Source organism: Symphalangus syndactylus, chromosome X, assembly GCF_028878055.3.
Source record: "Symphalangus syndactylus isolate Jambi chromosome X, NHGRI_mSymSyn1-v2.1_pri, whole genome shotgun sequence".
NCBI classification, from domain to species: Eukaryota; Metazoa; Chordata; class Mammalia; order Primates; family Hylobatidae; genus Symphalangus; species Symphalangus syndactylus.
Genome location: NC_072447.2, coordinates 38,900,499 through 38,913,647, shown reverse-complemented (window position 1 = coordinate 38,913,647; position 13,149 = coordinate 38,900,499). Strand labels below are relative to the sequence as shown.

At 36.7% G+C, this 13,149-nt stretch overlaps 1 protein-coding gene and 1 non-coding gene across 11 annotated transcripts in view; both read right to left on the bottom strand.

The window, feature by feature from the left end:
• The window catches only part of POLA1 (DNA polymerase alpha 1, catalytic subunit), a 298,585-nt gene that overhangs the window by 247,313 nt on the left and 38,123 nt on the right, over window positions 1-13,149 (bottom strand). For all 10 annotated transcript variants that reach the window (XM_055269496.2, XM_055269499.2, XM_055269502.2 and 7 more), the window contains 8 exons: window positions 12,513-12,574; window positions 10,375-10,464; window positions 8,111-8,227; window positions 6,635-6,810; window positions 4,721-4,850; window positions 4,109-4,228; window positions 2,898-2,997; window positions 702-826 (listed from right to left, as the gene is read on the bottom strand). In XM_055269496.2, coding sequence (XP_055125471.1) covers window positions 702-826; window positions 2,898-2,997; window positions 4,109-4,228; window positions 4,721-4,850; window positions 6,635-6,810; window positions 8,111-8,227; window positions 10,375-10,464; window positions 12,513-12,574 — 920 coding nt within the window. The remainder of the gene's footprint in view (window positions 1-701; window positions 827-2,897; window positions 2,998-4,108; window positions 4,229-4,720; window positions 4,851-6,634; window positions 6,811-8,110; window positions 8,228-10,374; window positions 10,465-12,512; window positions 12,575-13,149) is intronic.
• On the bottom strand, window positions 1,674-1,803 carry LOC129476585 (small Cajal body-specific RNA 24). Its single transcript, XR_008655013.1, has one exon. It is a non-coding gene; the product is annotated as a small Cajal body-specific RNA 24 (non-coding RNA).

Genomic DNA, 13,149 nt, shown 5'->3' with positions numbered 1-13,149 from the left:
CCTGTGAACCTACTCTTGTGGTCACAGGTAACGGGGACCTGGGGTGCTCACCAACCTAGGCAAACCTATCGGATTCTCTCTTCTGGGAATATGAAATTGGGATTGAAAAACAGGTCCTAAGCTTGTGGTGAGAACTAAATGACATATAAATTCAAGAGCTAGAGGGCAAACAGACATCTTCTGCCATGTATTAAAAAAAGAACAAAATGTGGTGTATGTGTATACACCTACACATACACCACACACGCATATAAAATAGAATATTATTCAGCAACACAAATGAATAAAGTACTAGTACATTCTACAAAATGGATGAACATTGAAAACATTATAAGTGAAATAAGCCAGATACTGAAAGGCCACATAATGTATGATTCTATTTATATGAGACGTCCAGAATACACAAATCTATACAAGCAAAAAGATTAGTAGTTGCCTAGAGGTGGAAGGGATAGGGGATTGAGGGAGGTGACAGCTAAAAGGTTTCTTTGGGGAATAATGAAAATATCCTAAAACTGATTGTGATGATGGTTGCAAACTCTGGGAATACACTAAAAGCCACTGAACTACACACTTTAAACAGGTGAATTATATGGTATATGAATAATACCACAATAAAACTATTTTAAAAAGACACAGATCTTCCTTCTTTAAGCAATTCTTTTCAACTCGATTTCAAGCGTCCCAGGTTAAATACAAACCTCTGTAACTTTCTGTGCCTCTGAAGCAACTCTTTGTACTGTTGTAAAACAAATGTTAAATTCCTGAATGATGGAAGGATATAGACTGTTGAAGTCCAGAAGCAAAATGAACTTATCATAAAAACCTGAAATTAAAAAGCCACATAATGTCATAAAAAGTCTAAAAAGAAGAATTGTCAAAACATCATCATTAAAAGCACTATAAGTATATTAGAAACTATATACTATCCATGTACACTACCCAGAGCTGTGAGACAGACAAAAAGGGAAAAAAATAATCAACTACCATTTCATAAAGTGAAAAGCCAGATCACAAAAGAAGAGGGAGAAAAAGATCCTGTCTCTCTTTAGAACCAGCTACAACCAGTCCTTTCCCCAGCTGTCCCCAAAGCACACCATTATTATGAGCAAATACCTTCCCAATCAGCTGAGAGGTGTCACATCCATTTAAAAAAAAAAATGTTCAACTCTCCTTCAAAGCAAGAATTCTTTGAAGAATTATCCTACCTACTCTCCCACCCCCACCCCAAACAAAACCAAGTGAGTGGTTTATTTTTATTTTTATTTTTTTGAGTCAGAGTCTCACTCTGTCTCCAGGATGGAGTGCCGTGGCGCAATCTCAGCTCACTGCAACCTCCGCCTCCCGGGTTCAAGCGAGTCCCCTGCCTCAGCCTCCCGAATAGCTGGGACTACAGGCACGCACCACCATGCCCGGCTAATTTCTTGTATTTTAGTAGAGACGGGGTTTCACCATGTTGACCAGGACGATCTCAATCTGCTGACCTCGTGATCTGCCTGCCTCAGCCTACCAAAGTGCTGAAATTACAGGCGTGAGCTACTGCGCCTGGTCGAGTAATTTATTCTTTTACAACAGCTTCAAAAAATAAAATGGACAGCACATTTACCTGTACAAAAACTGAGCTAAAATCAAACAAAAACTGAGCTAAAATCAAACAAGAGACACATATATATAAATGTCAGTAGTGGAACGACCCACCCTTTTTACTTGCAAAGGATGAACAGAAAGCTACTATATTTCTATAGGACATTTACAAAGAGTTATCTTCACCTTGAGAAGAAACTGAATAAAAATAAATGTCCACTATTAAGACAGTAATAACTACAAACATATAAGATAGTTTATTCTGTGTCCAGCACTATACTAATTTATCCTTAAATCCCTGTGTGGTAATTACTCTTATCTCTATTTTACAGAAGAAACTGAGGCTTACAGAGGTTAAACAGGCAGCCCAAGATCACATTGAATTCAAACCCAGACCTACATAACACCAAGTACTACTGCTCCATTTCATTATAACTAATAACAAAATCACTTTTGTCAAAAATGTTTCCTACTCAGAACTAACTTATTGGATAAAATTCACACTAATTCCTTCACAGCAATGTGAATATTCTTAACACTACTACTGAACTGTACACTTGGGAAGGGTTGAAATGTTTTTTTATATATACAAAAAAATTAGCTGGGTATGGTGGCACACACCTCTAGTCCCAGCTACTCAGGAGGCTGAGGCAGGAGAATCGCTTGAACCCAAGAGGTGAAGGTTGCAGTGAGTAGAGATCGCACCACTGCACTCCAGCCTGGGCAGCAGAGTAAAACTCTGTCTCCAAAAAAAAAAAAAAAAATTATTTCTAGCTCTGTGTACCACAAAACATCTTTGCCATTCATGACAATAGGGAAAAGATATTCTCCTGTTAAAGTTAAATTTGGTGGTTATTGTCTGCACTTTCTTTAACTTTGCTGTCAACTGAACTGGTCAAGACAAACAGCTATCTATGTACTGGACAGCTATCTATGTATTAGACAAACTACGGCTACAGACCAAATCCAACCTACTTATTTTTGTACCACCCATGAGCTTAAGTACGGTTTTTACATTTTTAAATGGCTGGAAAAAACCAAAAACAGTATTTCATGACATATGAAAACTATATAAAATTTAAATTTTAATGTCTATAAATAATATTTTATTGGAACACAGCATAACAAAATTCACATTAAGTCTATGTCAGGTGACTGGCAACCAAGATTTTCACGTGAATGAAAGATAAAAGTCATGAGACCTATTCGTTGACCTATAAGATATAATTCAGGTCTTCTAGTTTCTCAAGCCTAGATCCACATTAAGAAATTCCTTAATACTGGGAGAAAACCAATTCACTACCCAGCCTTACCAACTTTGGGGTCCAAAACCAAGCCTCCAGCATAAGCTGCTTTCTTACGTCCTTTCTTGTATTTATTGGTATCTCCATCAATTTCTTCATCTTCATCTCCCTAATATCAAATGGAAAGATAACTTCACCAGCCAGCAACTAATTAACTAATTTAAAATTTTGATGATTCTCTCTTTTCCAATTGCAGGACTTAGTTCTAACAAACATTTCAGTTAGTGGTCCTATCTGTTGGGAAAGACAGTTATTGTAATATGGTCATGAATCCAAATGAATCCCAAGCATGGTAATTTCTTAAACAAATACTATATCCTGAGTTAACAAATACAAAAATTCTATTTTTATGTGTTTCTGGATTTACAGAATTTCATATTTTTAAATCAATGAATATTGAAAAATACCACTTTTCATATTATATAAAATTTGAGATTATAAAACAGCCCTCTTAAAATCACTACTCTAACATTCATGATGTAAAAACATAAAATACTTCATGTAGGTATTATCATTATCCCTATTATTAATATGGACACCATAAAACAAGTACATCCATATACTGAAAATCCATTCCTAAGTAGTTTATTACTGGCCAACATTCAATACCTTAGCAGAAGTTAAAGTCCTCTAAATGAATATCCCCTATACCAATTTTGATAATGTACATTAAAAAATAAGCAAATATGAGAACCTGAATCAAATTTTAACATTCAATTCCCATTTCTGAATTAATTAATATCAGTGCTAATAAAACAGTAGCTAAACTAAGTTTTAGTTCCAAAGTGATGGAGGCTACTTCAGAAACCTGACTGTGGGTGACCTTGGTCATAGTAGTACAGAAAAATGCAACACAAAAATAAAGGCTCATAGGTTTAAGAAAATAAAAAGTTTAACTGGCATTTATCTTTGGATAGGGCTGAGGTGCCAGAACACATTCCATGTATGGTCACCCATCAGAGAGGTCTAATGCTTCCCTCAAAGAATTTCATATTTCACAAATAATTTTGTCTGCACAAAGTACATTTTCCTTTTACAAAGTGGAAAAGGAAATGACCACACAAAAACAAGGGAATAAACTTGACACGGTTTCTTTAGTACACAAGGGATTAGCTATTTTGAAAGCAGACGTTATCACAGAAAAAAAGGCTATCTAGGTATTAAAAAGCAGAGGGGGGGGGTTTAAGAGAAAACAAAATACTACACAGTTTTGGACCCACCAGTTTTTGCTGAGGCTTTCTGAAAATCTGCTTGTCAGGCACAATATAGTTGTTTTCGTAAAATGCATGAAGCAACAAGAACTCGTTACGCTCGGATCGTCCACCCATCAGCGTCCTGGACTATTAAATGGAATTTATTTTTTAAATTTGAGCTCAAAACCACAACTAACAAAAGCAACTTTGAGTCAGTAAGTTTAGTCACAGCACCTCCTTCAAAACTATTCCTAATAATGGGCTGCTTTTGAAAAAAAAAAAAGGTACTAAATTACTCCTAACGTTTTCTTTAAGCATTATAGTTAAAGGAGACAAAGAGAGCTTAAAATATTGACAACTTGGCTATTTATTTACTCCCAAATGGACCATTCCACTAAAAAGACACATCCAGATGTTAGAGAGATGATCCGTATGTTCGCCCAAATTTCAACACGCTGCACCTGGCATTCCTCCCCTTCTCCCAACCAGTTCTTCCTTTTACAAAAGAAATCCAGCTTTCAGAATCCAAGTTACTCATTTTATAAGCATGCATTTAGACTCATTATCATATAACAACTACCCCAAGCAAACACTGAATCCAACAGGAAATGCTTTTCCCCCTTTCTAAGTTAAATTTACCATAATGTTCCCAGCGATGTTAGTGATCTGCAATGCTAATGGAAGAACATTTAGCTCACACATGATCTGCAAAATGAACTTGGCATCTTTCCAGGTGTGTTCCAACAGGTATAACAGTTGAGAAGATTCACTGTACAGAAAAGTAAGAATGAAACAGAATCAAGTAATTAAAAGAAACAATGCCTATAATCAGAACTTCACAAAATATTATAAGGAATTCTGGGTGTAAGTAAATTCAGAGCAACAGCACCGTGGCTTCAGAAACAATTTAAAATAAGGTCAGTATGTAACTAGGAATTCATTCATACCATTGATCCCAATGCTTTTCTCCAAAACACACACACACACACACAAAATCCCATAAGGAAAAACTGAAGTAATATAATAACTACAAGCCTGAAAACTACCTAAATCCTTTCATTCATTCCATCCAGTGGGTATATATTGCATGCTTACTATATGCCAGGCATTGGCTGTGACCAAAACAAATAAAACTTCCTATCCTCCTGGAGTTTATGTCCTCATGGGGGAGACAGAGTATTAAAAAAAAAAAGAAATTAAGTATATAGTATGTTATATAATGTTAAAAGTTAAGCAACAGGAATATTAAGTATCAGAAGCAGAGACTGAAATTTTTGTTAGGAAAGAGTGGAAGATTTTACTGAGAATAAAGATCTTGAAGACGTGAGGGAGCAAGCCTATGGAAAGAGTATTCCAGGCAGACAGGACAGCACACTCAAAAGCCCTGAGCTGCGTGCAAATCTGACAGTTCCAGGACTAAGAAAGAGGCCAATATGGCTAGATCAGACAGAATGATGGAAAGAGCAGTAGGAGATAAGGACAGAGTTAACGACATAGAGACACATTGTAAAGGACCTTGTAAGTAAAAATAAGGACTTTAGTTTTTACTCTGAATGAAACAGAGAGTCACTGGAAGATTCTGAGCAGAGTATCACATTTGACTTGATTTTACCAGGATAACTCTGATTCTGGATTGAGAATCGACCACAAGGGGGTAAGGGCAAAAGTAAGGGGATAGGCATATAAACCCAGTAATCTAGAGGAAAGAAGATAGCAGCTTGGACAGGATGGGTCCAGTGCAGTTGAAAAGAAGCGGTCAGACTTAGATCTATTTAGAAGACAGAACTGATAGGATACCCTGATGCATCTACTGTGGGATATCAGAGAGAGGAATTAAAGATGCCTCAGAGATTTGGGGCTAAGTAAGACTCTGGAAGTTTCCAGTGATAATGGAAAAATACACCTATAATTTAATAAGGAAAGACTATAGGAAGAACCTAGGATAGAAGATCAGAGCTCAATTTTGAACAAGCTGGGAGTTCACATTAGATATCAAGTAAAATAGGTAAAACAGATGCACTGAGTCTGGAATTTAGGGAGGTCTAACCTGAAGATACACATGTGGGAAGCACAGGCATCCCATGGTATTTAAATTCCTAAGACTCAATGAGATCACCTAGAGAGGGAACAAAGTCAGAAAAAAGAAGTCCAAGGAAGAACTCAGGAAGAACTAGCAGGAATGAATGAGAGATGGCCAGAGGAGTAGGAGGAAGAAATAAGCAAGCAATACCTCTAACTTAATGATTGCTCAGTTTTTATATTTCTAAAATATCTACCCTAATTCCTGAATAAATGAATTAGGAGTAGAAATCTAAATCCAAACTACTGTTAGGAAACATCAAGCTAGTGTTAACACAGGTGAGGGAGATGGAGATAAACTGATCAATTACAATAATTCAAGAGGTAAACTAGTTCAAATTATGAAAGTAGTGGAGACAATTTCTCCTCTACAGCACCACTGGCTCATGTCCCTCCAGACTAAGGATAGTACTAGTAGTGTCCTGCTGTTGTTAATTTCAAGACAGATGAATTCTGAAGAATCTAGGATCATACCTGTACATATTTTGTATATTTTCCATTGGGATTACAACCCTTTCAGTTTTTAGAATCTGCTGAACAAGTTCAGACAGATGGTAGCTTTTACAACGAATCAATTCCTTTGCTGAAATTTCCACATCACAGATCATTCGACCACAGGTAGCATTTCTTTCACCAAATCCACTCCGGCCCTACGAGATGGGAACAAAAAGCAAATTTCATGAAAGAGCAGACACTGAGAACATTTCTTTCTAACCTATTTTGAAGCTGGCCCAAAATTATGATAAAACTCTCATTCTTCCATTTATCAATCAAATATTTTTGAACATTTACTATGTATCTGACATTATTCTAGGCACTCAGGATACAGCAGTGATCAAAACAGAAAGGATTCCTGGCCTCATTTGAAATGTGTAATAAAAAACAGACATCATAAACAAGAAATTATATAGTTTTAGGAGGTAACAAGTATATGGAAAATGGGAAAACAGCAGGGTGAGGAGTACAAGGAATATGGGGGTACTGCATCTTATATAGGGTAATGGGGTATACCTCACTGAGAAGATGCCACATAAAGAAAATCTTGAAGGGGGTAAAAAGCTAAGCAAGTGTTCAGATGAAGTGCTAATAACAACTCTACCACCTTAAAGATATGAATAAGAAAAGAAGCCGGAGCAGTGGCCCCAACTTTGATCTGTAGTGGCAGAATCCTCTAGAGAACATTACAAAAAAGGTACAGATTCCTAACTTATCTGATGAGGCAACATGTCCATTTTATTTATAAGCTTTAAGTAAAATAAGATTTCAAGCACTGAGCAGTATCAGGTTTAGGAAGAAGGTGCTTCACACAAAAACTGCCAAAACTTCCATACATGAAGCAAGCAGGTAGAATGAAAAGTACACATTGGCTTTAAGAGTCACCCAGGCCTGGGTTCAAATCTCAGTTCTTCCCCTTACTAGTTACGTGATCCAGAACAAGTTATGTTACCCCTATGAGACTGTCTATAAAATAAAACTGGAGTTGTCATGAGAGGTAACTAACACAGAAAGCACTTAGTTCATTGACTTCTTTTTTCCTTTTTTTTTTTTTTTACAAGATATCATCAAGTAATATTGCATTCTTATACAGCCAACATCAACTCCCTTCCATTCATTCTTCCCATTTTCTTCCTAAATGACAGCACGCAACGATTTCTGAACCATGCAACCTTGCCCTAAGGGCTATCATTTCAGGAATGACAAAGTGAAGGTAACATGTATGTGCTGTCTTTGTTCACTATCCCTAGATTCTAACCGATGATTTTAAAAACTACCAGAGGCTTTTACAAATAAAATGCTGAATTCAAAGGAAAAGATGTTTAGTGCCAAAGTCAAAATGTACTGAAGTTCCCATAACAAGATAACCAATTCCTATTTTTAAAAGTGTAGTGTGTTCCCTGGTAGCTATCCCACATTAAAATAAATAAATAAGATTTTGAAAATTATTATTACCCCAAGCTTTGGCATGTTGGATCGCTTCAGTCGACCTATCTTGGACCAGTGAGGAGCTTTGCACACATTAATTCTCTGCAGTAGTACTTCCAGTTCAAACCCATAAATATTATGACCCTAGTCAGAAAAAGAAGGCAGCTGATAATGTTATAACAAATGCAAATTAGAGGATTTATCTTCATACGCACAGAATTTCTTTGCCCTTTCTTTTTCTAGTCTCTAATTGAAGACATCATGCACTTACCTCCGATTGGGGGTCCTTTCTTCTTCAGGAATTTATTCATCAGCAGCATTCATTAGCCTTGACATTAACAAGGCTGCTAAGCAGATTGCTGGAATAAACTTTATTTCATTCTAATTGATGCAAGGCTCATATGATGTCTTTTAATTTGCAGCTCATGCCTCACGGTCTCAGAGGCAAATGCAAATTTAATGTCCCATACTTTTCATGTGATCGGTAAAAGCTAAATTCAAATAATTCCACTTTGCTTCCTTAAAAACACAGAACCTGCCTGTCTTGTATGAGTTTATGTAAGAACTCAGGAACTGCATTTATCTTCTTTTTTAAAAACTGAGTTCAAACACTACTGATTTAGACCCATAATTGATATGCAACAAGATAAATATATAATACCACTAAATAGTTCAAATAAGAAACTTGTTAAAAACAAAGAAACAAAACTACATAGAGTAGAAATTATCTCAAAAATGCAATTAGATTTTTCATTTCCATAATTTCCGACACGTGAACATGATTCACTTTCCTATGTTTATCAAAAATTAGATGAAGTTTAAAATAATTCACATCAATAAATATATTTGTTATTAAACTTATTTAAAAATATATACCACTACTTAATAGTAGTCAAAATCATAGAAACAAAAAGTAGAATGGTAGTTGCCAGGGGCCGGGGGAATGGGAAGTTAATGAGTACAGCGTTTCAGTTTTACAAGATGAAAAGAGTTACAGAGATGGATCATGGTGATGGTTGTATAACATTATGAGTGTAGTTAATACCACTGAACTGTATACTATAAAATGGTCAACACAGTTAATTTTATGTTATATGTGTTTTACCACTAGATATTTATAGCAGTTTTGCTTATTAAATTAGAAGACCCAAAGGCCTTGAGGAAGTCTCACTTACAAATTATAATAATTAAAATTATAATATATATATTACATAATAATTAAAAATTCATGTCAGAATTCCATCTTACATCCAGATTTCTCACGCATAGACTTGGCTCTAACACCCAAAGCCAGGCCAGGTTTCCCAGGCTTCATGGCATCTCCTTGGGGTCCAAGACACTGTTGTTATTGGAGGCTAACTGAGGGCCTGGTGCTGAGACAGAATGTCACAGTACAACACTGTGGACAGAATCTTTTTGGAACTTTAAAGATAGGTCTTGAAATATCATAAGGGAAGTAGGTGCAGAGATATCGCTTCCTATCCACAGGAACTCAGGATGCTAGCTATACAGTTGCCAGATAAGGTACCCAAGAGTAAAAATGAATGTAGGGAAGAATACAGCGAACACTTTTGCAAGACTTCAATGTACCCAAATTACCTATATCACATCCAAAATATAGGCATTTATAGCCTACGTTCCTCTGAAAAAACAAAAACAATATGATTGATCCATTAACCTAGAAAAAAGACAAATGAAGGAATTCCATATTCTACAAACCAGAAAGGCCAGAGGATATATAAAGCAAAATGTTGCTTTATGACTCTCAGGAACTGGGGCAAAAAATAGCTCAATGAATTATTAGCTCAAGCTATCTAGTGGGGACATAATGGATCGTCAAGAGAAAAATCAATTCCGAGCCCTGAGTTTTCAAAGGAATATGTCATAGAGATCCACTGAACTCATAAAATTAAAATACTTAGTTTTGTGATTTGCACCAAACCAAGGGAATCAATAAACTCCTGTGACCACTATACAACTACTAAGTCAAGATTTTGGCAATAACTCCATTTGTACATGTTTACTTACTTACGTGCTGGTCTCTAAGCATAAATAGCCAGACAACCCTAACTTCAACACTAAGTCATGGGTTGCTTTTATACTAGAGAAAAAAAAAACAATCTTGCAGTGGGCTTGCTATTTTTTTCTCCTATTAGCAGCAATTCCCACTAGTCCACAGGATCATTTTACTCTGAAAAGATTATTTGCTGCTCAAAAGCACCAATAAAGTCACACTGAAAAGAACTAAGAAATGAAGAGCTTCCCCACAACATGATCAAACATCTACTCACCACAATGATATCAGGATCAATTTTGTGAACTTTTGCAAGGAAAAAACCTAGCAATGTTCTTTCTGTTGCAGCAACCTCAACCTTCACATTCTGTTAGATAAAAACATACCAGTCACTGACAACTCTTTACTGTCCGCAAGTACTGTATCTTGGCTTCTTGTTCAACTATGGTAAGATTTCTTAGGGTTAAAAGAAACCATCCATTTCAAAACTAAATGTAGCGATGAAATTCCTGATTGTAGGTTTCATAGTAATAATTTCAGAGTCTCTGAGGAGCTCATTCTAGTAACAAGCATGTGAATAAAGCAAAATTTTAAGTGCTGAGCAACATAAAATATAGAAATGTCCCTCCACAGGGATATGTTTGTGCATCTGGATGCATTTAGAGCATATGAATCAGAGTACCTATCAAAAACATTACTTTCCTATATAATCCCTGGTAGACTTCACTGTTTAAGTATTTACTGGGCAAAGAAATCCCAAGGATTGTATAAAATAATCCCAAATGGTAAGATAAGAACTGATAAATAAGAAACTAGACTAAAAACAAACATATTTAAGAATTATAAGTGGCTGGGCACAGTGGCTCACACCTGTAATCCCAGCACTTTGGGAGGCCGAGGCAGGTGGATCACCTAAGGTCAGGAGTTCGAGACCAGCCTGACCAACATGGTGAAACCCTGTCTCTACTAAAAATACAAAATTAGCCAGGCGTGGTGGCACGTGCCTGTAATCCCAGCTACTTGGGAGGCTGAGGCAGGAGAATCGCTTGAAACTGGGAGGCAGAGGTTGTAGTGAGAAGAGATTGTGCCATTGCACTCCAGCCTAGGCAACAAGAGCAAAACTCCATCTCAAAAAATAAAAATAAAAAGAATTATAAGTGTTTTAAGTATAAACAAAACCTATCTTCACACAAAAGGCTTCTATTTGGATTACTGAATATAAATCAGGTACTCAAAAGATCCACTCATTAAAAATCTCTAAAAATGGAAGTTGATGGTTATATGTTTTCTACAACTAGGTCAGTTAAAAAATGTCAGTTCGGCTGGGCACAGCGGCTCACACCGGTAATTCCAGCACTTTGGGAGGCTGAGGCGGGTGAATCACTTGAGGTCAGGAGCTTGAGACCATCCTGGTCAATATGGTGAAACCCTGTCTCTACTAAAAATACAAAAATTAGCCGGGCGTGGTGCCATGAGCCTGTAATCCCAGCTACTCAGGAGGCTGAGGCACGAGAATCCCTTGAACTAGGGAGTGGAGGCTGCAGTGAGCCAATATCACGCCACTGCACTCCAGCCTGGGCAACAAAGCGGGACTCTGTCTCAAAAAAAAAAGTCGATTTGACTCTAATGGAATTTTCCTAGGTCATTTTACCTGGTTAGGTAATTCACGGCACTTCACAAATAATAGCCTAATCTAACAGTACCTCCCAACTACTGGACTTCTCAAGCCAATTAAATAAGTAGAACCTGACAAGGTTGCTTACTTTTGTCAAGTGAAGACATTAAAAAACAAAACAAACCTAAAAATGTATCAATATCATCACTTCGTAAATGAAACAACATACAATCCATAAAAGAAAATTCTTTTGATTGAATACATTTACCTTTGTGAAAAATTCACTACATTATACTACTTCCCACTCCTCCCCATTTTATTAAGGACCCATGAAAACTTCTTCATGGAGCACGCTGGAATTTAGAGATCACTGATCCATTTTGGCCAACCCCATGTCAACTGTGTCAATACATGGCCCTTTAACATCCACAGTATTCCCAACTTCATTTGGCTTCCCTCAAGCTGGGGAGGGACTCTACCCAACACCTTCCCAAAAAAGTAATCATATGATCATGCATTTTACAGAAGCTTCTAATTAAGCTATTGGAGGGGGGTTTGAGCCTATCCAACCACCAATACAGTACAGAGTCCCATTATTTTCAGGTAGTAAAACATTTAAACATTGTTAAATAATGCTTCTAGGTGTATATGTCTAATACATTTTAATGGGTCGATGTCATAGTCCAATCTGGCAGGAATGAATCTAATAAAATATAAAACACCTTTTTTCTACTAGTCCATACCACCCCCCTTTTCTCTCTCTCCAAACAAACAGGTGCTTCATATAATGAGCACTTTACCTTTTTCTCAATGACTTCTTTGAAAGCATATGGAAAAATACAGTCCTTTGGTTTAGACACAACTGTAAAAAGGAAAAAAAATAAAGATTCCAACACCCATCTTAGTCTAATTTCAGGTAATCTCATATAGTACATGTTTCCAAAATAAACTGTCTTAAATATATTCCCCCCAACCCTAAAGAATTAGGAGGATCATCAAATACTTCCAGTGGTCATGTTGATGACCTCAAAAGAATAGTCAAGCACAGAACCCTACGTCCCTGCAGTTGTTAAAACTGCTTTGATGAAACATTTGCTATCTATCCATTGAAGTCAGAATAGAAGATTTTAGCAGTCTTCCTCAAAGGAAATCCCACCACCACCAATGCCCCAAGCAGCATACAGTGGAGAAACTCAGTTCAACCTTCTCAAAAGGTAAAATTGACCAAAGCTTCCCCTATTACACACTGTAAGTTCCTTACCATACACAACAGCTGTTCACATAGTGACGTACATAGAGGAAGGGAATAAATGCGTGTTGAAATGAGCTCATGATTGCTCTCTTCTACATATTTTCCAGGCTATTCTCATCATCATTTTGTTCCATGTGTTCCACCCACTTAAGGGGGAAAACTTCACAACAATCATATCTCGTACT